The sequence below is a fragment of the Calypte anna genome, chromosome 15, assembly GCF_003957555.1.
Source record: "Calypte anna isolate BGI_N300 chromosome 15, bCalAnn1_v1.p, whole genome shotgun sequence".
In the NCBI taxonomy this organism is placed as follows: domain Eukaryota; kingdom Metazoa; phylum Chordata; class Aves; order Apodiformes; family Trochilidae; genus Calypte; species Calypte anna.
The window spans coordinates 1,503,252-1,529,054 of record NC_044261.1 but is presented as its reverse complement, the minus strand read 5'-3'; the positions used below and the strand labels follow the sequence as shown (position 1 = coordinate 1,529,054).

At 56.0% G+C, this 25,803-nt stretch overlaps 2 protein-coding genes across 6 annotated transcripts; one reads left to right on the top strand and one right to left on the bottom strand.

Moving 5' to 3' along the window:
• The first annotated feature begins 6 nt into the window (after positions 1-6).
• Positions 7-9,339, top strand: WSCD2 (WSC domain containing 2). Its single transcript, XM_030460757.1, has 8 exons — positions 7-361; positions 2,387-2,501; positions 3,530-3,714; positions 4,417-4,538; positions 5,104-5,278; positions 6,524-6,688; positions 7,451-7,651; positions 8,742-9,339. The coding sequence occupies exons 1-8, from the start codon at positions 7-9 to the stop codon at positions 9,092-9,094; spliced, it is 1,671 nt and encodes a 556-aa protein (XP_030316617.1). The 3' UTR covers positions 9,095-9,339.
• Positions 9,340-11,128: 1,789 nt separating this feature from the next.
• CMKLR1 (chemerin chemokine-like receptor 1) lies at positions 11,129-21,219 on the bottom strand. 5 transcript variants are annotated; one of them, XM_030460746.1, is made up of 4 exons: positions 20,957-21,219; positions 19,230-19,319; positions 13,906-13,996; positions 11,129-13,386 (listed from the first exon to the last, which is right to left on the bottom strand). In XM_030460746.1, exon 4 carries the CDS (start codon positions 13,339-13,341, stop codon positions 12,256-12,258), a length of 1,086 nt encoding a protein of 361 aa, XP_030316606.1. In that variant the 5' UTR covers positions 13,342-13,386; positions 13,906-13,996; positions 19,230-19,319; positions 20,957-21,219; the 3' UTR covers positions 11,129-12,255. The 5 variants fall into 5 exon arrangements, with proteins under 5 accessions (XP_030316606.1, XP_030316605.1, XP_030316604.1 ...); XM_030460745.1 differs by having other exon boundaries at positions 11,129-13,383; XM_030460744.1 differs by having other exon boundaries at positions 11,129-13,344; positions 20,957-21,218.
• Between the last annotated feature and the right edge of the window lie 4,584 nt (positions 21,220-25,803).

The following is a 25,803-nucleotide window of genomic DNA, read 5'->3' as shown; positions in this document are numbered from 1 at the left end:
GACGCTATGGCCAAATTCTTGGTAAAACTCCAGCGGTATTTTCGGCGCAAACCCCTGCGTTTCTTCACCTTGCTGGCTCTCTACCTGGCGGCTGGCAGTTTGGTTTTCCTGCATTCGGGTTTTAGCGGGGAGCCCCGGGTGGCGGGGGGGCAGCGAGGGACGGGTGAGGGCCTGGGGGTGATGGAGCTGAGCCGAGGCTTGAAGAGGACGGTGACAGCGACAGCGGGGGGTCGGCGACACGGCCCCTGGTTCAAAAGCCCCTCCAGGGGACCGGCGGAAAGAGGCAAAGGAGGAGAGCACGGCAGCAACCGGAGCAGAGCGCTCAGGAGCAGAAGCGGCCGCGAGAAGGAGGAGGAGAGAGGTAAGGGCTGGGGACAGGAGTGTCCCGGGGCTGGCTGCTCCTGGGAAGCCTCCTGTGCCGGGGCAGTAGTGTCTGAGATGGTTTAGTTGTGCATCCCCACCAGGAACACGTTTCCAAGCTCTTGCATTTACTTCGGGTTCATCCTTGGGTACCTGTGACTCCAGCTCTGAGGTTTCCTCCCTGCATCCCCCAGGACACAGGGCACTGCTGGCCCCCAGGCCCTTCCCAGAAAGATCTTTCTCTCTCCCTCCCTCCCCAAGTGCCAGTAATCCACTTTTCTTTTCCCATTATTCCTCTTTCCCACTTGTTCATCCCGGAGCTCCTCGCTGGGACAGGGGCTTTCTGAGGAGATGCTGCACCCCAGCATCATCCCCTCCCATTGGCTGTGCCGTGGGCCAAATTTCAGTTTTCATTCTTTTTGGACTCACTGAATGTTAAACCCAGACCTAACTGGTTGGGTGTGTGCTCAGGCAGGGGGATGCAGGCAGGGCAATGCAGGCAGGGCTGAGGTTTGGCCTCTGGAGCCAGGAGATCCCTGCCTGGCTGCTTGTGCTGTCGAGCACAGTTTATTAATGAGCAAGGAGAAGCAGCTCTAGTGGCTCTCATTGATTTTTAAAATGTCAGTTATTTATCCTGAAGGCAGCTGGATGCAGACAGCATCAGCTCGGGTGGCCAGGAGCTGCCCAGGAGCTCTCATGTCCTGGTGGGTTTTCAGCTCCCTCCCTGGCAGAGAAGCTGTGGCTGCCCCATCCCTGCTGGTGTTGGATGGGGCTTGGAACAACCTGTGCTGGTGGGAGGTGTCCCTGCCCATGGCAGAGGGTGGAATTAAATGATCTTAAAGGTCTCTTCCAACCCAAACCATCCCACAGTTCTGTGTCTCATCACTCAGGGCAGGAGCTGCAGCACTGGGTTGTTGGGGAAGCTCAGATGGGGATGGGGACCTGTTGGGATGCTGCCAGGCTCTTCTCTGCACATCACTGATGCTCCCTCCCCTCTCCTCAGCCCCAGGGTGGGCAAAATCTCTGCTGTGGGGGATACAGGTCTGTGGGGACCTGAGCAATCCTGTCCCCAAACTGGGGTCCCCTCCTGAGGTCGTTCCCTGAGCATTCTGGGGGGAACTGCAGCTCCTTGGACCCTTGGTGGAGCAGGGGGTGTGGAAGAGCAGATGTTCCTGCTGGGAAAAAAGCAGGAACCCCCAACCCCGTGGGTGGGTGGGGGTTATGAGGATCACAGTGCTGAGCCAGGCTTGGCTGGGGGGTTCCTTCTTGGTCCCCAGCAGCTCTGAGCTCACAGTTGTCCAGGCAAGATGCACGGTCCAGGCTTGGAGGATGCTGGAAAATAGCTCATGGTGCTTAAGGGATGTTCTCATGCTGAAGTTAGAAGAAAAGGGGGGGGGGTTACCCACCATGCCCCTCCCCAGAGGGATCTCCAGGGACCTTTCCAAGGTGCCTGTGGCTGTGCTGCTCCATTAATGTGAGGTGACATTTAGCAAATCCTCAGCAGATGGTTTGGGAGCCCAAGCTGTCAGTCACCAGAACCTCCCCATGCAGTGGCTCCTGTCCCCAGCCATGTGCCCACCCCAATTAACCTCCAGGGCTGCCATGGCAGGGGCTGGGGCAGGGACACGGGGCTGGGGTGGTGATTCTTCAGCTGCCTGTAGGTGGCCTGGGAATCTGGTTCCCCCTTTCCAACCTCATCGAATTATTCGGGTTTGAAAAGACCTTTAAGATCACCAAGTCCAACCACTCACCCCATGCTGCCAAGTCCCCACTAAACCACGTCCCTCAGCACCACATTTCTGTGGTTTTTAGACACCCCCAGGGATGGGGACTCCACCACTGCCTTGGGCATCTTCCCCCATACCTCTTTCCTTGCAGCAGGGAATGTGGTACCCAGAGGCCACATTCAGCCCCCAGGGGTGCATTGCTGGGCACCCTTATTGAAGGAAAAACCCAAAGAAGGAGGTGAGGATCAGAGGCTCAGCCCGGGCTGGTTCTTACCCCCCCTTTTTTACCCTCCCCCCAGCACGATACATCGGCTGCTACGTGGACAACACCCGGCGGCGGGCACTGCGCGGTGTCTCCTTCTTCGACTACAAGAAGATGACAGTGTTTCGTTGCCAGGACAACTGTGCCGAACGGTGAGGCAGGAGATGGCACCTCTGCTCCATCCCTTCCCACCCCCCTAACCCCCCCTGCACTCACCCTTCCCTGCTCTGGCTGCTTTCCCCCCCCCCCCCCCCTTCTTTTGCCTTTCGGTTCCTTTCATTTTTAAAACGTGTTTGTGTTTTGGTGTTTGGGGTGGTTTTGGTTTTTTTTGTTATTCACTGGTGTTTGTCAGGACCCCAGGTCTTCCCCCCTCCTCCCCCACATCACCAGGGATCCCCTCACTAGGCTGGGAGGTGTAAGGGCTCCAGCTGGGTGCTGGGGGAGCCTTGAGATCTTCCAGAAAACACTGTCCCCCCCAAAAACACCTTCCCAGCAGCTGGGCTGCACATGGAACCCTTGGGCAGGAGTTTTCTCCTTTCCTCAGTGTCACCCAAAGGTTGTGTCCCCACCTGTGGACTGTGCCAGGTGGCACCCCCATAGTCTGATGCCTCCAAACTCCCCCAGGAACCCAAACCCCTCTTGGCAGGGTCCCAGGACACCCATCAGGGACATGGAACTCCCCCAGGAGCCCAAACCCCCCCTGGCAGGGTCCCAGGACACCCATCAGGGACATGGAACTCCCCCAGGAGCCCAAACCCTTCCTGGCAGGGTCCCAGGACACCCATCAGGGACGTGTCCCCTGCTGAGGGTTCATTTCTCCAGCAGGATGCTTTCCAGGGTGCTGTTCCATCTGCTCTGGGATGGACTGGGATGGGAGAGAATGAGGAGAGGGATAGAGTCAGAAACGGAACGGAATCAGAAATGGAAATTGGGGTAAAATAGGAAAAAAAGGGAGAATAGAAGAGGGAAAGTTGAATAGGGCAGGGCAGGACAGGTTAGAATTGGAATGGAATAGGGTGGAGTAGAATTAGGATAAATCCTTCCAGCTGGAAGGACCCTCCAAGGATCACCCAGTCCCCCAGTGCTGGGTTTGATCTGGGGATGCTCCTGGAAACCCCCCTGGAGCCAGGGGGCTGCCTGGGGATGTGCTGAGCCCCCAGCCCCATCTCCCTCTCCCCAGGGGCTACCTGTATGCGGGGCTGGAGTTCGGGGCCGAGTGTTACTGCGGGCACAAGATCCAAGCTCCCAACGCCAGCGAGCTGGAATGCAACATGGAATGCAAGGGGGAGAGGAGCAACCTCTGCGGAGGAGCCAACCGGCTCTCGGTCTATCGGCTGGAACTGGCCCAGGAATCCGCCCGGAGGTGTAAGTGGGGGCATGGAATGGGAGAACCCCCTGGTGGTGCTGCTGGGAAGGAGTCCTGGTGATTCCCTGCTCTGGGAAAAGGGTCAGAGATGGGGGAAATTAGGGTGGGAGTGGGTGAGGGTTGAGGCTGGGGGGGGGTTTGGTTCTGTGGGATGTGGGGGGATGGATTGGGAGGGAATGGAGAGAGGAGGGTGGGGTGGGAATGGGGAAGGAGCAAGGAGAGGAGTGGGAAAGGGGAAAGGACAGGAATGGGAATGGGAAAGGAACAAGGACAGGAATGGGAAAGGAACAAGGACAGGAGTGGGAAAGGGGAAAGGACAGGAATGGGAACGGAACAAGGACAGGATTGGGAAAAGAACAAGAACAGGAGTAAGAATGAGAAAGGAGCAAGGACAGGAGTGGGAAAGGAGCAAGGACAGGAACAAGAATAGGAGGGAATAAAATAACAGCCCCAGCCCTGCTCCCCTTGCTGGCTCCATCCCTCCTGCAGCCTGAGCTGCTAAAAATTAGGGAGAAAAAAGAAAAAAAAAAGCCAACTTTGCTGCTGGAAGTTCTGCTTTGCTTTTGCCCTTTTGCCCCACGTTGGTCCCTGGGGCTGTGCAGCCAGGGGGGGGACAGGGACACGGGGGAGTCCCAAGCCTGGGTGGGTTTTGGGGGGTCAGCAGCAGGGTCAGCAGCAGGGGGGTCTCTCTGCCCTGGCAGATGGCAGTGCCATATTTCGGGGGTGCTTCCACCGTCCAGAAAACCTCTCCATGGCTCTGCCCGTCAGCCAGAGGATGCTCAACATGTCTGTGGATAAATGTGTGGATTTCTGCACCGAGAAGGTACCTGGGGAGGGGCAGGGGGGGCAAAGCTTCAGCAGCAAAAAGTTCATTGCACAGGATCACACTTGGATTTATCTGCTGAAAGCTGGGCAGGAGCCTTGGGGGGCCTGCAGTGCTCATCAGCAGGCAGGGGGGGATTTATTATTAATTATTAATTATTAACTATTAACTATTTATTATTTAGTATTTATTTAGTATTATCTTTATTCTTTATTATTATTTATTATTAATTATTATTATTACTATTTATTATAAGGTGTTCATTAATGACAATTATTTATTGAATTTCCCATTTACATTCTTTATTAATTACTAATTACAATTAGATAAATTCCTCTGACAGGGAATGAAGAGAGATCTATTCCAGAGCTGGGAGGGGGGGATGCTGGGGGTCCTGGGGATGAGATGTTGGGGGGAGGATACTGGAAGGGGGGATACTGGATGGACTGGGGGATGCTGCAGAGCACCCTGAGCTGCTCAAGGGCCAGAGCTGGGGAGCCCTGGGGCTGGGGGAGGGTTTGGGCAGGGGCAGGAGCTGCTGACCCCCTCCCCATCCTCCCTGCAGGAATACCCTCTGTCAGCCCTGGCAGGCACCTCCTGCCTCTGTGGTTTCCCCACCTCACTCTTTACCCTCCACGAGCGGGAGGATGAGCAGCTCTGTGCCCAGAAATGTCCTGGGGAGGAGTTTGAGAGCTGTGGCAGCCCCGAGTACCTCCTGGTCTACCAAACCCAAGTCCAAGGTGAGCTGGGGCCCCAAAAGCTGTCACTGGGGGAGGAAAGGGATGCTTGAGGACTCAAAATCAGGTGGTTTGGCTTCAAAGCGGCTTGGGCTTGACACTTTTGGGGATATTTAGAGCTCTTTGGAGGGTTCAGGGCTCTTTGGGGTGTCCCTGTGTGCTTTAGGCACGTTTCTCTATAGTGATGGCATCATGGAATTGTTTTGGTTGGAAAAAAAAACCTTAAAATCATCCAGTCCAACCCTTCCCTCATCCCCACATCCCCAGGGCTCTGAAACCCCCCCAGGGATGATGGGGACTCCAGCCCTGCCCTGGGCAGCCTGGGCCAGGCCCTGACAACCCTTTCCAGGCAGAAATTCTTCCCCAGCTCCAACCTAAACCTCCCCTGGCACAACTTGAGTTGTGCCCAAAGTTCCTCTTGTCCCATCCCTTGTTCCTTGGGAGCAGAGCCCGACCCCCCCTGGCTCCAACCTCCTCTCAGGGGGTTGCAGAGAGCCACAAGGTCTCCCCTCAGCCTCCTTTGCTCTAGGATCAGCACCCCCAGGGCCCTCAGCTGCTCCTCACAACTTCTCCAGCCCCTTCCCCAGCTCCATTCCCTTCTCTGGACACATCCATCCCCTCACTGTCTTTCTGGTCATGAGGGACCCCAAAACTGACCCCAGGATTCGAGGTGCAGCCACAGCAGTGCTGAGCACAGGGATCCATCCCTTCCCTCAGCTGCTCCTCACAAGTTTTCCAGACCTTCTCCATGTTCTCCAGACCCTCTCCTTACCCTTTCCTTACCCTCCAGACCCTTCTCTATGTTCTCCAGACCCTCTCCTTACCCTCCAGACCCTCTCCTTACCCTCCAGACCTTCTCCTTACCCTCCAGACCTTCTCCTTACCCTTCAGACCTTCTCCTTACCCTCCAGACCCTTTCCTTACCCTCCAGACCCTTCTCTATGTTCTCCAGACCTTCTCCTTACTCTCCAGACCTTTTCCCAGCTCCATTCCCTTCTCTGGACAATCTCCATCCCCTTCTGCTCACCAGGCACCCCAAAACTGACCCCAGGATCCAAGCTGCATCCACACCAGTGCTGACCACAGGGCCCCATCCCTTCCCTGCTCCTTCTGCCCACCCTATTTCTCCTCCCACCCTCCCCTGTCCCTTTCCAGGAGGCAGCAGGAAGCCAAGGGCCATGTCTGGAGGAGGAGGCCAGGTGATGCTGGCAGAGCTCTGATGTCTCTCTGGGGGTGTTCTCTTGGCAGACAACCGCTGCATGGACAGGAGGTTTCTGCCCACCCGTGCCAAGCAGCTGGTGGCCCTGGCCAGTTTCCCTGGAGCTGGCAACACCTGGGCTCGTCACCTCATTGAGCTGGCCACCGGCTTCTACACCGGCAGCTACTACTTTGATGGCTCCCTCTACAACAAAGGTGAGGAGGAGAAATCATTGCTGGGGGTCCAGCAGTCCCCCCAGAACCAGGGGGACATCCTGGTGCCACCCTTTTTGGGCAGAGCTGGGTCAGTGATACTCCCTGGGGTGAGGTTGTCCCATCCCTGGAGGTGTTCAAGGTGAGGTTGGATGGGGCTGGGAGCAACCTGGGCTGGTGCTGTCCCTGCCCATGGCACTGGGTTGGAGCTTTGTTGGTCTTTAAGGTCCTTTGCAACCCAAACCAGGCTGGGGTTCTATGGTTGGTGCTGGATGGGTCCTGGTTCAATGGGTATTGGAGGGACCCCAAGGTGCCCTGGCTGTCACCTCACCCCCTAACCTTGGGCAGGACCCATCTGGGGCAAAACTGGGGCTTCTCTGTCAGCCTGCTGGTTGTTAGCCTGCTTCAGGGGTTGGGACTTTCTAGAGGAGGAGCCAAGCAGGCAAACAAACCAAGTTCTGCACTTTTTGCCCCCCCAGAATGGGGGTTTGGGGTCAGATTTCCCCAGGAGCTGGTGTATGGCACATCCTGAAGAACTGGTCCTTGCTGCCCATCACCTTGGATGTGCCTCAAGGTGGCTTTTACATGACTCCCAACAGGGGCAAATCCATGGTTTCCATCTGGGAGAAGGCTTCCAGCCCCATCTACTTCTGTCCAGCTGCTTCCCAGCCTGATGTCCCCCTGGATCTGCCTTTTCCCTTTGATTTATTTTCCTCCTCCTTGGCTCCGGATGCCGCTCAGGCGCCGTTTGCTCCTTCCCTGCAGGGTTCAAGGGGGAGAGGGACCACTGGAGAAGTGGGAGGACCATTTGCATCAAAACCCATGAAAGTGGTCAGAAAGAGATCGAATCCTTTGACTCAGCCATCCTGCTGATCAGGAACCCCTACAAGGCCCTGATGGCCGAGTTCAACCGCAAATACGGGGGTCACATCGGCTTCGCCTCCCACGCCCACTGGAAAGGCAAAGGTAGGATGGTTCTGCCCCCACCAGAGCCAGCTGGGCTCCAGTGGGGATGCTGGGGCTTAAACCTCTTCTTAAAACTCAGCAGAGGTTGGGTCTGAGTCCAACACTTCCCCCCAGCACTGCCAAAGCCACCCCCACCCCATGGCCCTCATCCCCACATCCCCAGGGCTCTGAAACCCCTCCAGGGATGATGGGGACTCCAGCCCTGCCCTGGGCAGCCTGGGCCAGGCCCTGACAACCCTTTCCAGGCAGAAATTCTTCCCCAGCTCCAACCTAAACCTCCCCTGGCACAACTTGAGTTGTGCCAAAAGTTCCTCTTGTCCCATCCCTTGTTCCTTGGGAGCAGAGCCCGACCCCCCCTGGCTCCAACCTCCTCTCAGGGGGTTGCAGAGAGCCACAAGGTCTCCCCTCAGCCTCCTCTGCTCCAGGATCAGCATCCCCAGGGCCCTCAGCTGCTCCTCACAACTTCTCCAGCCCCTTCCCCAGCTCCATTCCCTTCTCTGGACACATCCATCCCCTCAGTGTCCTTCTGGTTACAAGGGACCCAAAACTGACCCCAGGATTCGAGGTGCAGCCACAGCAGTGCTGAGCACAGGGATCCATCCCTTCCCTCAGCTGCTCCTCACAAGTTTTCCAGACCTTCTTCATGTTCTCCAGACCTTCTCCCTACCCTCCAAACCTTCTCCAAACCTTCTCCTTACCCTCCAGGCCCTTCTCCTTACCCTCCAGCCCCTTCTCCATGTTCTCCAGATCCTTCTCCATGTTCTCCAGCCCCTTCTCCATGTTCTCCAGCCCCTTCTCCATGTTCTCCAGCCCCTTCTCCATGTTCTCCAGCCCCTTCTCCATGTTCTCCAGCCCCTCCTCCATGTTCTCCAGCCCCTTCTCCATGTTCTCCAGACCCTTCTCCATGTTTTCCAGACCTTCTCCTTACCCTCCATCCCTTCTCCTTCCTCTCCAGCCCCTTCCCCAGCTCCATTCCCTTCTCTGAACACTTTCCATCCCCTCAATGTCCTTCTGGCCACGAGGGACCCAAAAGTCCCCCAGAATTCGAGGTGCTACGTCCATCCCTAACCACATCCTCTGCCCTTTCCAGAGTGGCCAGAGTTTGTGGCTAATTATGCCCCGTGGTGGGCAACCCACACCCTGGACTGGCTGCGCTACGGCCGGAAGGTTCTGGTGGTTCACTTCGAGGACCTGAAGAGGGACCTGTTCGTGCAGCTGCAGAGGATGGTGGGGCTGCTGGGCATCACTGCCTGCCAGGACAGACTGCTCTGCGTGGAGGGCCAGAAGGATGGGAATTTCAAGAGGTCTGGCCTGAGGAAGCTGGAATATGATCCCTACACCCCCCAGATGAGGGAGGTGATCGGGGGCTACATCCGAACCGTGGACACAGCCCTGAAGCTCCGCAACCTCTCGGGGGTCCCAGATGATTATTACCCCAGATGATGGTGCTGAGGGGACCTTCCACCCCGCTGGGGGGTGGTTTGGTTTGGGTTTTGGGTTTTTTTTTCTTTGAATTCTCCATCTGCTGCTCTTCATCACCTCCCTGCATGAGCACCCAAGGCTCCCCAAGCCATCGCTGAGCTCGCTCGCTGCCCCTGGCAGGGTGGTGCCACCAGAGGATGTGGGTGCCACCAGAAGGATGTGGGTGCCACCACACGGAGCCTTGGAGCTTGGGAGGAACCTAAAACTCATCCAGTTCCAAGCCCCTGCAGCCCAGGTTGCTCCAAGTCCTCTCCAGGTGGACATCTCCATCCTCCTCCTCCTCCTCTTTTGGCTGCTCCAGCCTCTCCCTGGCACCACCACGGGGGATTTGGTGTCCTGGGGGGGGACATTGATGCTACTTGTGCCATGCCTGATGTGTCCCTTGGCACTGGGCGTGGGGGGACACCCTCAAAGTCCCCTGGCTCCTTGCCCAGGGCTCTGGAGCCCCTCAGCTTTCCTGAGGGAGGGGACACCAGAGGGGTTGGCATTGCTCTGGGTTTGGGGACACCTTCCTGGAGCCTGGGGACTCAGAGGGTTCCCTGGGGACTCAGAGGGTTCCTTGCCCCCCCCAAACCAGACATTGATGCTGCTCCAGCCCTGGTGTCTTAGGGGGGACACCCATAAACCCCCCCTGGGGTGGGATGATGCTCCAGAGGGGGACAGAAGAGCTGATGGGTCCCACCACCTCCTTCCCTCCTTCCCAAAGCTCCTGAGCCAGCACAGCCCCCCCAGGAGCAGTTTTGGGGGCTGAGGCCACCTTGAACCCCCCCCCAACAGTGAGGAGCAAACTTTGGGAAGGGGGGGGTGGGTTGTGGATCCAGGGCTCCCCCTGCACAAGTGAAGCCAAAGGATCTCTGGATGCATCAGGGGGTCCCTGGATGTGTCCCCAGCCCCTGCCCCCCCCCATCCCCATCCTGGCTTTGGCACAAATGAGTCCCCCCACCCCAAATCCTTCTATTCTTCCCCCTCCTTGGGCTGTAGCTGCAAAAGCCATATTTCCTGGGCAGCCTTTGGGAGGGGGAGGGATCCCAACCCTCAGCTTTTAACTCCTGGTCTGGATGGGAATCCCGGGAAGGTTTGGGCACCTGGAGCTCGAGAGAGAAGAAAACTCCCCCCAAGAGGGGGAAAAACCAAGAAATTAAATAAAATTCTATTTTTCTAACGTAGGGAGCAGAGGTGGGGGGCTGGAGGGGTCCCTGTTTCCTTGGAGAGAGGTGGGGAACGTGTCCCTGGTTTTAACTCTTCCCTTGCCAGAGGGCTGGAGGTTTTCCAGGAGTGTGGCTGAGCCCCAGCTCTGGGCATGGAGCAGCCCCAGGGCTCCCTCCTTCCCTCCCAACAAATCCTCAGGTCAAGCAGGTATTAAAAGAGAGATTTTGATGCTGTTTCACCTCCTGGTGTGTTTGTGAGGCCATCCTGGCACCCCCCCACCCACCCCCCACCCAGGGGCTGGGTGCTCCCTGGCTATGGGAGCTCCTTCCCCCTGCCTGGCTTCAATCCCACCCATGCTGTTCCTGCAGCTCCTTCCTGGGAGGTTTGGGGTTTTGTTTAAATCTTTATTGTGTCCTTAAAAAGAAATTTATTCAGGTGGGAGGGGGGATTTCTTCCCATGGCCTCTCATCCTTCCTCAGCTCCAGGCTGGGGGGGATTTATTCCTTTGCTCTTGGCCCTTTGGTCCTCTTCTCAGGAGAGGATGAAATAGCCTTTTTTTTATTATTTTATTTTGCCAGGGATGGTTTGTAGGGACAGGCCTCGTTCCCTTCTGCCCCTCAGAAGGAATAAAACCTGAAAAAAAAGCCAATTCAACTCAAAACTAAACCACTGGAGAGCTGAGAATGCCCCCAAAGCCCTTCCTCACCCATACAAGCAGACAGCAGAACCTCCCTGGGCACCAGCAGCTTACCCCTTATTTTTATTTTTTATTTTAGTTTAGTTTTATTTTTTAGTTTTATTTTATTTTTTATTTTATTTTTACTTTTAAATCCTTATTTTTCCTCCTCCAATGGCTTTAAGGATTACTGAAGCTCCTTGCCTTTATTTCACAGCAATTCCCATTTTTTTTTTTTAATTTAATTCCTAAACAGAGGGGGTGGGGGTTATTTATGTGGTTTTTTTTTTAACCAGGTGGGGTTGATAAACTTATATTTAATATTAACATTTATATTCCCCTTGGAAAAAAAAAAAAAACAGCCTTTCTCCATCATTTCCCATGCAGAGCTGATGACATCCTGCTCAGCTGGGTGGTGGGGTGCAAGGGGGGTGCTGGGCTGGGGTTGGGGTCTCAGGGCTGGATATAGGGGTGGATATGGCACTGAGGAAGCTTGGCCATGGCCCTCAGGCCCCAGCTCTGGACACTGCAATTGTCACATGGAGGTGGCTGTGGTGTCATTAACCTCCTGGTGACATTAATGAAGAGGAGGAGGGAGGCAGCAGGGACACCAGAACAGCTCCAAGACCCCACAACTCAACATCTTGGGGGCAACAAAACCTCTGCAAAAGAACCCAGAGAGGGGGAGGGAGATGACGTGTCCCATGGTGTCCCGTGGTGTCCCAGGGGTTGGGGTGATTCCTGGGGGGGTTGAGAGGAGGAGGGGAACCCCCCTGAGAAGGTGGCACCTGTACTGAGGATCCTGCCCTGGTTCTGGTTTGTAGGGATGCACTTTGAGTGGGTTGTGTTGGGGCAGCTGCCAGGAGGTGGGAAAAGGAGCTCCTGAGATCCCAGGAGAATTGGCTCAGGGGGGCAGCAACTGGAAGTCCAGCCTGGGTTTCTTCTTCCCATCCTCATCCCAAAGCCTTCCCAGCTCCCTAGCACTTGGCTTGGAGTCCTGGGGACTCAGAATCCCAACCAACAAAACCCCTCTGCCAAAGGTACCAGGGGGTGCAAGGTGCCCATCAGAGCAGGACACTGGAAATTCAGCTTTCCTTCTTTTTTCTCCCACTTTTCCATATCCATGACCTTGTGTCCAAGCCCAGTTGCCACCCTGGCAACTCAGAAGGCCCAGAGATGTCCCAGTCCATCGAGGCTGGGGGGGTTTAACACAGGGCTGGGGGGCAGAGGACACCAGCAGAGCACCTATCACCAGTTCTGCTGCTGCTGCTCCCAGTGGTGGCCACCAGTTTAGAGTTTAGAGGACTGTGGTCTCCTTCTCAGTCATGGAAGAAATCTTGGAGAAGCTCCTGTGGACGATGCTGGAGTGAGCTGTGTCCTCACTGAGGGCATTCACCAATCTGGACAAGATGGTGACCTTGAACTTCTTGAAGTCCTGGCCCATGAAGACGTAGAGCACGGGGTTCATGCAGCTGTTGGAGGCAGCCAGGGCTGTGGTGAGGGGGATCCCGACCTCAAACACGGAGCGTGGGACCATCTGGGGCTCTATCTCCAGCAGGTTGAGGAGGTGGTAGGGACTCCAGCAGAGGAAGAAGGTGACTATGATGGTGACAATGATCCTGAAGGGTTTCTTGGACTTGGCGAGGCGGTTCCGGCGCAGGTTGAGGACGATGGCGACGTAGCAGGAGGTGATGATGGTGATGGGGAGGATGTACCCGGCCAGGAACCTGGTGATGTTCACTGTCTGGTGCCTCACCAGTGCCAGGGCCTGGTGGGACTTGTTCCTGGAGAGGGAAAAGTTGCTGAAACAAACCACAGAGTCCCTGTCCCGGGCCGTGTCTCGGAAGACGAGGGAGGGGCAGCTCATGATGATCCCAAGGGTCCAGATGATCCCAGAGACCGTGCAGGCCAGGTTGGTGGAACGATGGTTTTGGGACCAAACGGGAAACACGACGGAGATGTAACGGTCGAAGCTGATGGTGGTGAGCAGCAGGACACTGGTGTACATGTTGAGGATGAGGAGGAAGGAGTTGAGCTTGCACATGACAGTCCCAAAGATCCAGTTGTAGCTCATGGCCGTGTAGGCGATGTTGATGGGGAGGAAGATGTTGAAGAGGAAGTCAGCGACGGCCAAGTTGAGGAACCAGACGGCGTTGACGGATTTCTTCATCTTCAGGGTGATGATGGCAATGACCAGGCCGTTGCCCAGGATGCCCAGGATGCAGGACAGGCTGTAGATGATGACTGAGAGGATCCTGGCAATGTCCTTGGGGTCGTGGGATGGCTCCGTCCACACGTTGCCCATCTCCTCGTAGGCATAGTCTAAGTAGTCACTGTAGTTCTCCCCATCAAACAGGGAACCCGACCAGTTGGACAAGGCCATGGTCTGCAAACAAGAGGCAGCCTGGTTGTTTTCTGGGCAGTTCTGCTGAGGAAACTCATGGGGTTAATCACCAGGTTTGGGGGGGACACCAGGACCCATGTGGAAGAGGAGCCATGGGAAGAAGGGACTGTCATGGTTTAACAAGGATGCAAGACTTACAAGAGACTCAGCTAAAAGCAAAAGCACAGGACAGAAATCACCTTTATCCTGGCAAAAAGCAGGACAGGGACAGAACACACAGGTTTGGGGAGCCCTGGGGACCCCACTGCTGGCCCCAGAGGAAGATGCTCCTGCAGCTCCTCACAGCCACCAGCCCCAGGCCAGGGTTCTGTCTCTGGTCTCCCCCAGGATGTGGCTGTAGCCTCATCCTGCCAAAAACTGCTTTATTACCCCCTGAGTTCCAGGGGAAATGTGGAGTGATGCTCATTGACAGCTCATTAACAGCCTGGAGACCTTCCCAGCTCCACAATATTAGCATTTTTCTCTTTTTTTGGGTTGAAACTCCAGAACGTGGTTCACCAGGTCCCCAAGTGACACCAAGAACCTGGTCTGGGACCTTCTCACCTCTCACAGCTCCAACCCTGCTCCTGGGCTCTCCACGGGGGGATTCCTGGTGGGATGTGGGGCTCAGTGTCCAGTGGATCTACGGATGGAGCTGGAATATCAAAGCAAAGCTCAAACAAAATCCATCACCCTGGGACAGGGGGGGCTGAAGGGAGGAAACAGAGACTTGGCCACCAGGATTGAACCCTCTGCAGCCACCCTGGGAGGTTGGGTTGGGCAGGAGACATCCCCAGATGGGACTGGGGGTTCTGGTGGGATCTGCCAGGATGATCCCATGCAGGGATCCTGCCCCAGCACTTGGTTTGTGGGACCCTGAGGACCTCCCCAGCCAAGTTATCAGCAGTGGCTGATGCCATAAATATTCATGAGGGGCCTGGACTCCCAGATGGTTCCTTCTCTGATTAAATCATGTTTGAAAAGGTTCATTATGATAATGAAGGGCAACGTTTGCTCTAATCAAAGGCCTAGAACTTAGAACCTGGCCATGTGGGGGAAGGGGACCTGGTTCTGCCCACCCAGCCTGGACTCTCCTCCCCCCCAACCCAGCTCTGAAATCCCCACTGGGATTTGCTGTACCCCATTGTTTCTCCCTGGGCTTTTCCTCCTCTTCCTTCCTGCAGTTCCTACAAAGGTCCCAGCTAGGGCTTAAATCCCAGCCCCAACTCCCCCTTTCCCTATCAGCAGCTGGAATAAATAAGAATTTAGCACAAAGCCTGGGAATGAGGTGGGAGCTGGAAGGAGGCTGGAGAAGCTTTGGTGGTCAAAAGGCTGAATTGAAGCTGCTGAGCTGGGGGAAGGAAGGGCTCAGAAAATGGGCTGGAACTGGAACCCTGCTGAGTGCTCATGTTCCTGGGCACTGAGCCATCCCAGTCACAGCCACCACAACCCAGTGCTTTGTCCCAGAAGGTCATCACCTTCCCAAAGGCAAAGCTGCAGAAAGATGGGGGAGCCTACAGCTCCATGGCTGGCCCACCACCTTTCACCCCACCCCATTGCATCCCACTGCACCCCACCTCACTGCATCCCATCCCACTGCATCCCACCTCACTGCATCCCACCCCACTGCATCCCTTCCCATTGCATCCCACTGCATCCCACCCTGTTGCATCCCACCCCATCCCATCCCACCCCACCCCATCCCACCTCACTGCATCCCATCCCATTGCATCCCACCCTGTGCATCCCACTGCATCCCACCCCACTGTTTCCCACCCCATTGCATCCCACTGCATCCCACCTCACTGCATCCCATCCCACTGCATCCCATCCCATTGCATCCCACCCTGTTGCATCCCACTGCATCCCACCCCATTGCATCCCATCCCATCCCATCCCATCTCATCTCACCTCACTGCATCCCATCCCACTGCATCCCATCCCACTGCATCCCATCCCATTGCATCCCACCCCACTGTACCCCACCCCATCCCATTATTCCATCCTGCTCCACCCCACCCTCAGCTGCAGAGCCCCCAAAATCCCAGAACTTGCTCTACCACCAGGGAGAGAGAAACCCCCCAAGAAATGCCACCCCCTGCCAGCTGCACCCTGGTGTCACCAGGGGCTGAGCTCCAGGGGACAGACCTCAGCCCATGGTGGCTGCTGTCCCCACTGGTCCCCTGCCAGCTTGGGTTTTGGGGAGGGTTTCCTGTGGCTTTCCAGCTCTGCCCACTCATCTATTTTTAACACTAAATCACCTCTTTATTTTATTTTTTTTTTTAATTGCTGAGCCCAGCCAGGGCTGTGACATTCAGCCTGACATTCCCAACCTGTATTTAATGGATTATTTATCTGAATCCCCTCTTTTCTTTTCCTCTCCTCCCTCCCCCATCTGCTCTCTTCTCTTGGGTTTGCCCTTCCCAGGCAGCTGGGCAGGTGAAGGAGAAGGAACCAGAGTTTGGGTGCTGGGGGGGATCCTGGTCCCTGCTCAGGAGGAAGGGCTGGAGAAGAAGGGGACATCAGGGTTCAGCTCCAGCAGGTGATGGGATTGTCCCCAGGAGGCTGAGGGAGGGCTGCAGGGAAACCTCATTGAAAACAAACAACCAACCAAACAAAAAAACCTCCAAAATTTGGCAAGAAAAAAAAAAAAAAAAATCCCCATAACCACTAACATCCCTCAGGACTCCTCTCTGAAAAAAAAACCCCAAAAATCAGGCTGGAGCCAAACCCACTTTGCTCAGCATCTGTTCTGTCCTCCCACCCCCACAGCACAGAGCCTGCGTGGGATCTACCCCAAAAAAAGGAAAATAAATCCTTTAAGCTCCCAACAGCCCCATCATTCCCATAGCTGGGTGGCTGGGAAGGCTGAGCCTGGCCCAAGGGATCCGGGATGGGATCCCTGGGATCTGGGATCCTTGGGATGCAGGATGGGATTCCCAACGGGAGCTCCAGCGCCGCCAGCATCCCCGGCGCCCACCAGGGGAGGATGAGGTCAGGGCTGTTGTTCTTGGGAAGGCAACAGGAAACGGTGAGAACAGCAGAAAATGTTCAAATCCCTATTTTTCTGGGCAAAAGCTCTTCCATGGCTGGCCCAGACGGGCGGGGGGAGGGATGGGAGGGATGGGAGTGGGGAAATGGGGGGGGAAACTGAGGCGGAGCTGCAGGGCGGGGATGGAGCAGCCCCAGAGAGGGAAGGGGATGCCCAGAAATCCAGCCCTGGGCATGGAGAGGGACAGGCAGGATGCCAGGGCTGCCTTCTGCCTCCCCCAGTGTCTGTGGGCAGGGGTTTGACTGGAGGAATTGGTACATACTGGGGGAACAATCAAAGAAACCCAAATCCAATCCAATCAACTGGAAGGAAATCAAATAAACTCCAAGAAAAGTGGGAAAAACTGAATTAACCTGAATGAATCTGAAGAAACCCAAAGAAAAATGGGTAAAACTGAATTAACCTGAATAAATCTGAAGAAACCCAAAGAAAAGCAACAAACTAAACCCAAACAAACCCAAACAAGCCCAGCTAAAGCCAGCAGAGCAGCCCCTGAGCACCTCCTGCCCTCCTGATGCTGCAGGACTCTGTGCAAAACCCCCCAAACCCCACTCCCCAGAATTCCCAGTTCCAGGGGGATATCCCCCTCCTGTCCCAGCCCCCTGAGTGCAGCCACTGTAGGGCTGGGGGGTGCAGGATCCATCCCAAGCCAAGGTCACCCCATTTTTTTTTCCAGCACCCACATTTTTCCAGCCTGGGGTTCCACAGGGAGGTGGGGGAATGGTCCCACCAGGATCCAGACCCCTGCCAGGGATTTCCAGTGGGAAAAACAAGGAAGCAGAAGGAATAGGAAAGCAGCTCAGGGGTCCCAGCCCCCAGTTGCCATGGCAACGGGGGGAGATGCTGCACAGCATCCCAGGCCCTGTAGGATTGTTGGGATGGAGTCCCAAACCCCTGGTGTGAACCAACCACCCCAAAACATGCCCAGGAATGGACAACTCAGCCCCAAATCTCCTCTCCAGCTCCAGCCTGCCCAAAAGCTGCCTCTGGATGTGGTCCCAGCCCTGCCACCCCCCTCTCAACCCTCCAGCTGGGTGAGGAGGGGACAGGGATGCAGGATGGCAGCAGCAGGATGCTGAGCAGAGTGAGGAGCTGCTCCCCCACACCCCTGGCAGCCCTGAGGAGGAGGGAAATAGGGGAAACTGAGGCACAGAGCTCTGCAGGGTGGTGGGGAAGCCCTATCTGCATCCACTGCATCCAGACACATCCCTGCTCGGCCACCATGGAGCATCCCCTCCTCACTTTCCCTAGAGCCTTTGGCACCCCCTGGCTAAAGCTTCATCCCCCCCCCCCCCCCTCCCCGTGTGAACAGGGAGATGAAAAGGAAAAAAAAAAAATTAAAAAAAGGCCTGTCTGGAAAAGGCAGCCTTAAAAAAAGCAGCTGTGCCCAGGGTGGGACTGAATAACAGCCTGAGTCAGTGTTTGTCTGGGCAGAACCCAGCAGGGCAGGGGGGTGGGGATGGGACAGGGCTCTGTGAGCTGTCCCCAGGCATGGTGTGGGGTCACCTCCCTGCAGAGGGCACCCGGAGCCCTCCAGACCCTGGTGGGGAACCTCAGAACCCCCCTACCCAGCTCTTCCCAGGGGGAAACTGCTGCAGGAGTCAGGCAAAGGGACAGAAAGTGCCCAAGCTGTGAAGTGGGAGCCTGGATGGAGCTGTGCCCTCCCTTTGCTCCCACCCTCTCTGTGCCTGCGAAGGGTTGAGCATGAAAAAGGGAAAATCTTGGGTGTTCACAGCTCCATGGGTAAAGATTTCCTTTAAAAAGGGCAGTTTGTGTTTCTGGGCTGCTCAGAATGACTCAAGCTGCTTCCATGATCATAAAAGTTCCTTCATCTCCTCTCTCTCTTTTCTTTTTTTAATATACATCCAGGTTGCTGTTAACCCAAGGCTCTCCTGGCTCTTTGAGGCATCACAAAGCCAATAAAACTCCTTTTTCTCTGAGCATCCTTCCCCCTGCATCCCACCAGCCCAGGTGGATTGGGACAGGGCACAACCCACTGCAATCCCAAGGAATTTCCATCCTCTTTAGGGCTCCCAAACCTGCCACAACCCTATGAGAACGTCTCCAACCCCATCTGCTTGGGGACAAAGCCACCAGAAGCTTTGGGGACACCACAGAGGCTCAGGTGCCACCTGCGAGGCTGCTCGAGATTTTGTGAGTACAAAGAGGAAGGAAACCAAGAAAAAGGAAATAAAATTCTGTCCCTCCTGCTGCCAGAGGCTTGGACGTGACCGTGGCTGGGGATGGGGACAACGTGTCCCCCCCCAGAGGTGGGAAAGTCACCCTGGATCCCTCCTGGAGCATCCTCCAGCTCCCGGCTGGCAGCTGCGTGCCACGTTCCCTGCATGTTGATCAGCCTGGCAAAGAAAAGCTCCTTGTCCCCTTGTCCCCACCGAGGTGACACTGCCACACTCATAAGGATGTTCCCCCCCCCCTTCCCCTTCTCACACCCCCCTTCCAAATTCCCACCCAGTTCCTCTCCTCTCTCTGCAGCTTTCCCACCTGCAAAGCCACCGCGGGGGCTCCCGGCAGCGCAGGCTGCGAACCCCCCAAAAGTTGCAGATTTTATGGAAAATCAGAAAAAAAATGGAGGTTTTGGGTGGTGGTGACCAATGTGTGCTGCACGCTGGGACCCTGGAGGTCACCCCCAGCCAGCCTGCCAAACCCTAAACCCACTTTAAAATAAGAGAGGAGCAAAAAACCTCAAGTGGACACAACCCCCTTGAGCAAAGCGATGATTTTCAGGCAGCTGCAGCAACACCCTCCCTCCCAGATAGACAAAAAGAATTCATGTCTCTATTTCTATTAAAAAAAACAATATTAAACAAGTATTTACCTGAGCTTGAGAAATCCCTGGGGGTTTTGAGAGCTGGATTAAACGTCCTTGCTCCTTCCAGAAGCTCCCTGGGGCTCACACACGCACGACCTGGGGGTTAAATGGTTTCAGCACCCGAGCAGAGGGTGCTGAGGGTCTGGCTGAGCTCCCTCATGCCAGGAAGGATGCAACTGAGTTGTTGATGGGAGGGTGAATAAAAAAAAAGAAAATATAACTGCAGCTGGTGGTATAAAGCAGCTGCTGGGCTCAGAGCAGAGCTGGGCAGTGCCTGGGAAGGGGGAAGCGATCCTCGGGGGCAGGATGTGGGGACTTGGGACCGTGGGTAGAGGGGGTTTGGCTGGACGTGGAGAGGGGACAGGAGAGCTGGGTGTCCTGGGGGATGTGTCCCAGCCCGGGATTCCCCTGGGATCCATCCCTCAGGCAGGGTTTGGGCATCTCTCACTGATGTAAAAAGCTGTGGTCATGTTGTCCCCAGTGAGAGGGGAATGAGGGGAACCTGCACTCCAGGACCCCTCTTATTCCAGATCCCCAGGAGCCCCATGTCCCAGATCCCCAGGAGCCCCATGTCCCAGGACATCCATGTCCCAGCTTCCCAGGACCCTCATATCCCAGATTTCCAGGACCCTCACATCCCAGCTCCCCATATCCCAGTCCCAGCACCTGGGATGCTCCTGTCCTGGAAGATGCAGGACCCCAAAGCCATCCCTGGAGGACAACATGTCCCCCCCCCTTGGCTTTGCCACCCCCTTCCCACCACTGCTCACCAGGTCCTGCCTCTTCCCAGCTGCTCATCCCACATGCTGTGCTGGGTTGGGATCCAGGGATGGATGCAAAGGGGCAGCACCCTCTGATCCAACACAGGCTGAGCCCCCATGGCCACAAACCTCCACCTGGGGCCAGGGAAGTTGATCCCGAGGGAAAGACTTAAAATTCATGGACACGGAGCAGCTGGAGCAAAACACCTGCACCAGGGACATCCCCTCCAGCCCAGGCAGCAGTGAGCAGGGCAAAGCCAAGAGCCAGAGATCCAAAGAACCAGGATCCAAACTCTGGCTCTTCCAGCAGGAGGAAATCCCAATTTCCTCAGAGCCAGAGGCACCATCATGGGAAAACTGCCACCAAAGCACGACCCAGGGGACTGCAGGTGATGCCTCTGGGGACGTGGGGACATGAGGTCCCCCCACAGGGGTGCAGGAGCTGCAGAAGAGGAACCGGTGGTGGATTCCGAAGCCTCTTTGCACAACTCGGTGTCGCAACATCCCCGGGGCTGAATCAGGAGAAATTTTGCTGATGTGCCCGGATCGGCTGCTTCGGAGAATGGAGAAGGGAGAGAAAAAAACCCTGAGGTCTGCACCAGGCAGGGAGGTGCCAACCCTGACACACTTTGGGGTCCCTGCTCCGTGGGAGCCCCAGGTCGGAGCCGCAGCTCTGCGGGTGCCAGCCGTGACCTCGGTGACACCACGTTTGTGGCCTTTGTGGCAGGTGGCAGGTCCCCAAGGGGATGCCAACCCTCTGTCCCCTGCTCAAGCCACCTCCTCTTGGCAGCCAGAGCTGCAATTCCCTTCAAAAAGCCACAAACCCCCGTGGGAACCAGGAGGCTCCTGGTGGGACAGGTCACACGGGTGGGCTCTGCCCCATGCTGCAGCACCCACCCTCACCCCAGCTCCCCCTCCAAGCTCCCCACGTCTCCCCTCTTTCCATATCCATTTTGCCAGCTCCTCGGGTACCTGCTGTGGTGCCAGGCTCTCCGGGGCCGAGGTGCCAGGGCTGTCCGTGCCCGGCGAGGCTGAGGAAGGAGATGCTGAGCCCAGCCCCGACGGCTCAGCGGGGAGGAGCGGGATCGCATCCCGAGGCTGGGGAGAAGGGGACCGAGCTGCTCCCGGACGGATTTAAGGGCGAGGGGAGGGGGAAGGAGTTGCGGCCACATCCATCACAGGGAATTTCTTGGCAGCACGATGCTCCCTCCGCCAGCAACAGCTGGAAGAGGGTGTGACGCCGGGAGCTGGGAACGCTGGCCCGGATCTTGCCACGACCCAGCGTGAGGAAGCAACAAGCTGCTTCCCGAGGGACCTCCTTTCCTGTCCCGCTTCCCCCAACCCCCCAGCCAGGAACACGCTGCCCTAAGGAGGGACAACGAAGCCCAGAGGGCTCCGGTCCCCACGGGAAGGCAGGTGGCTGTGTTGTCCCCATCCCGGGTCACCCCCTGCCCACTGTCACCCCCCCTTCTTTTTCACAGCCACCCCCAACTCCTTCCAAGCCGTTGAGTCATTTCCCTTCCCCAAATCTGGCTCCCAAACCGCGGGCTCTGCTCCCCGATGGGTTTCATTACCGCCAGGATGCGGTGGCAGCTCCGTCACCCCCCCCCCACACCCCCCCAACCCCATTAACACCGGGGGGGGGGGCACCGGACGGGGCTGGAGGAGGGGATGGGGCTCAGGGGGGATCCAGGGAGAGGAGAGGAGGAGGTTTTCCGGGACAGCCCCCGCGTTGGGCATGCTGAGCAGCCCCCACCCACGCCGAGCAGGAGGTTGGGAGAACTCCCAGTGCCTTGATGTGGCACCGGGGACATCCCGTGTCCCTCCCCGTGTCCCTCCCCACGCTTCCCTCAGCCCTGCGGATCAACCCAGTGCCTGGGAAGTACGAGGGGGGTTCGGGGGTGATGCCCCCATTTCCCAACCCCCCCTCACACACCTCCTCCTGGCAGCAGGAAGCAGGGAGGAAGGAGCAGGATCCATCCCTTCAGGCCAGAGCAGCTCTGGGGTTGTCACCACCTCTCTCTCTCCCCAGCAGAAAGATTTTTGTGTATTAAGGATAATTAATTATCCTTAGCTGTACAGATAGCCTGGGAAGGATCCCCCAAAAACCCCAAAAACAATCCCAGGGAGTTGGGGTTTGGCCACGGATGCTCCCCAGGGCCCAGCTATGCTGCAGCCCAGCAGCACCCAGGGGTCCTGAGCCTCAGTTTCCCCAGCAAGGCTGAGCCTCCCAGCCCCCAGCACTGGGGCAGGAGCTGGGCAGGATCAGTCCATCCCTTTGCCTCCCAGGCCTTTTCCAGGGACCTGCTGCTCCCCCCTGGGTGCAGGCTCCAGCCCAGGGGTGCTGAGCCCGTGCTCAGCAAGACAGTGAAGTGAGGAAGATGCTGAGAAGGGCTGAAACGTCACAACCCTGAGCTGTGGTTTGGGGTTTCCCTTTTTGGGGCACAGCCTGCTCAGCAAACCACTGACCTCCCCCAGCCCAGAGGAGTCCTTGGCATCCACCACATCCCTGGCAAACACACGCAGTGCCACCCCATCCAGTGCCACCCACGCTGAACAGGGCAGGCTCAGCTCTAAATTCAGTGGGATGGGGGAAATGGTTGATTTGGGTTTATTATGACCACCCCCCCAAAAAAAAACCCAAAAAACCCCACATTCCAGCCCAGGTGGGTGGCAGGGGGGAGCCCAGCAGGTCCAGCCCAGCTGTGGTGGGTGCTCAGCCTCCTCTCCTCTGTGTGGGGGGGGTGGGAACCTGCCTGAGTCATCCTGAAGCAGATGTCATGCTTAATGGGGAAGAAATTGCAGGAAGCTTTTTCCCTCTCTGGGGGAGCTTTCTCCATCCTTCAGCAACGCTTTCCCTCACCCGGGCTGAGCCTTGGGGAAAAAAATGCTTGGAAAATGAGCATCAAGGACACAACCCCAGCCTGCCCCAGCCCAGGACCAAGGTTATCCCCAGGGATCATCCTGGCTGGGTCTCTCCAGGCTGCAGAAAACTCATCCCTCCTGCTCTTGGCTGCACAGCCCAGCCCAGCCCTGCCTCACCAGCTGGGTGGAAATGAAACCTCACTGCCCAAATCACAAGCCCACATACAGGATGTCAGACAGCCTCAGAGCTTTCCCCGTTTTGCTGATTTGATACAATCATGGAAAAAACTCAAAAAACAGTCCCAAACCTTGTGCAACTCCAGGCTTATAAATAGCAACCTGGCCTGGGAAGGGGGCAGGACCCTGCAGAGCCAAACCTGGGGGGATGCTGGGGCTGGAAACACCTCATCCCACATCATCCCACCCCATTCCACCTCAGACCACCCATATCCAGCTCCATCCCACCTCATCCCAACCATATCCATCTTCATCCCACCTCCTACCAACCATACCCAGCTCCATCTCAACCATATTCCACCCCATCCCACCTCATCCCACCTCATCCCAACCATATCCAGCCTCATCCCAACCATATCCAGCCCCATCCCACCATATCCCTGGCACTCCAGTGCCAGGATGGGGCCATTCCTGCTCCAGGGGCAGGTGATGCTGAGCCAGCTCTGAGCTCCAAGATGCTCTGCACCCCCCAGGAGATGATTCCCTCCATCCTGCTGCTGGATCCACAACCCAGCTGAGGCCACAGGGATGAGGGGAAGACCACAAAGCCAGGCCACCAAGTAAGGGATTAAACCAAGAGCAATTCCAGCTCCTTTCTGTGGGTTCTGTGCCAGTCCTCATCACCTCCATTAATTAATTAGAATTCCCTGATGGATCCTCTCCATCTGTTTTGTTGTGTGAGATTAATGGGGAATATAAAATTACATTTTTCCTCTCGGGACATTGCTATAAATCTGGAACACTTGCTCAGGAAGATTTAATGACCCAGAGTTGGGTTGAATCCTTTGGGATTCAGACTCCCAGAGGAATCCCCTGGGAAGGCTGGTGGGGTGCAGCAAACTCCTCTGGGCTCTTCCCCTCCTGCAAGGTTGGGTTGGGAACATGAGGGCCAGGAAGCTGAATTCCCAGGCATGGTTCTGCTTTTTCACTTCACAGCCTTTAGCTCATCTGAAGGATTTTTATCCCCCAGCTGTTCAGGCAGGAGGGAATGGGAATGCTCTGCATCCCAAATTTACCCCCAGATTATTAAATCTGCCAGAACCTCAGCATCACCCCAAATGGATCAATCCAGTTGTCCAGGAAAATGGATTTCTGGGCTGTCACCACCCCACAGAACATGGCTTTGCAGAGACAAGTGTTTGGGAGCTTGCTTGGTGCTCTCTGATTTTGCCAATGGCCTCATCCTGCTTCCCTTCAACCCAGGGATGGGTGCAGGAGCTGGGAAGCATCTTGCTGTTTCCCTGCAGGAAAAGCTCAGCATCCCTGCTCAGTATCCCTGCCAGCTCTGAGCAAGCAATGCCATTTTGGGTCTGGTTTTGGCCAGGGGGTGGCCCTGGTGCAGGTCCCCTGGGGCTCTGTTCCCCCCACCCTGTTAAAAATAACAGCAAAAAAGACATTTTCTTCCCAAGCCCATGCCAGCAGTGGGACTATTTCTGGAGCAATGAGAGAGCTGCTTGGTGGTGCTGGGATACCTGTGTCCTTCCTGGGGTCTCCATCAGCTTCTTCTCCCAGCTGGGTGAGGATTTGGATAGCCAGATATCCAAAACTCAGCTCCAAACTGGATGCAAAAGCCTCCCCCAGGGACTGTCAGGGATGCTCAGGATACCCTTTAACTGGGGACTGATACAATAAGTAAATAAATAAACAAATAAACGTTGGGATATCTTGAAAGAGATTAATTAGTGGTGTTGATGGAAGCCAGATCCTGAATTTGCTTTGGAAAGAAAACAAATCAGAGCCCAAAGGGGAGCAGAGGGATGGGAAAGCTGCACCAGGGAGCTGCAGGCAAATGTTCCCTGTCACATCACAGAGAATTACCAGCAGCAGGGCTTGGCTCTGCAGATGAAAAGGCTTTAAACCTAAAGAATCAATTAAGTTTCTTCACAGACAGCCTAATCTAACCCGGGGGGAACTCTGTGGGGAGCTCAGCCCCTTGCCTCTCTCTGGAGCAGCCATAAATCCCTGCCCACGTGTCACAGCTCCAGGAGTTTGTCACCTCCAGCCAAGGAAGGGGATGCCAGAGATGAGGCACAGAGCAAGGCTGTGCCATGGTGACACCAGGAGGGCACATAAACCATTCATAAATTAACAGCTCCTCAGATCCTGGAGAGTTTTTCCATGAGCTGATGGATGTACTGGTTCCTAACAGAGCTGGTGACACGCTGGTGACATTCGGTGGCCCTCAGGGGAAGCAGCTCAGCATCATTTCATCCAACCCCACCAGGGATTTCCCTCCACGTAAGAGACCAAGATGAGGCCAGAAGCAGCAGCTTTGACTTTATAAGAAGCAAAAAACCCATAAAAAACCACCAACCCCCCTCTGCTAATTTTCTCTCTGCCAGGCTATTATTAACTTGTCATTATTCTGCAGAAAATGTCAAACCCACCCATCCCAAACCACACCAAAATAAGAAAACTCCTGTGTCTGATTTACACCTCAGCCCCAGGGGCACAGAAATCCATCCCTGTCACTTTTTGCTCCCAGTTAAAGGCAGAGACTGGGAGAGAACCCACCCAGCACCAGTGCTCACCTCCCCTTTTCTAAGGTTTTTTTTTTCCCCCTCCTCCTCTCCAGGGAGGGACCTCCAGGGCTCCCCCAGTTTGTTCCAGCCATCCAGGCACTTTGATGGTTTATAAGGATCTTGGCAGCAGGCCAGGAGAGCCAATCAAGTGGTGCTGATTTGCATATTAATAAAATCTCATCAATAACACATCCT

Excerpts from the sequence above, each read along its gene's own strand:
- CMKLR1 (XM_030460746.1), bottom strand. The coding sequence starts at position 13,341 with ATGGCCTTGTCCAACTGGTCGGGTTCCCTGTTTGATGGGGAGAACTAC.
- WSCD2 (XM_030460757.1), top strand. The coding sequence starts at position 7 with ATGGCCAAATTCTTGGTAAAACTCCAGCGGTATTTTCGGCGCAAACCC. Across the intron at positions 362-2,386 it reads CGAGAAGGAGGAGGAGAGAG|CACGATACATCGGCTGCTAC; the intron begins GTAAGGGCTGGG and ends CCCTCCCCCCAG. Across the intron at positions 7,652-8,741 it reads CGCCCACTGGAAAGGCAAAG|AGTGGCCAGAGTTTGTGGCT; the intron begins GTAGGATGGTTC and ends TGCCCTTTCCAG.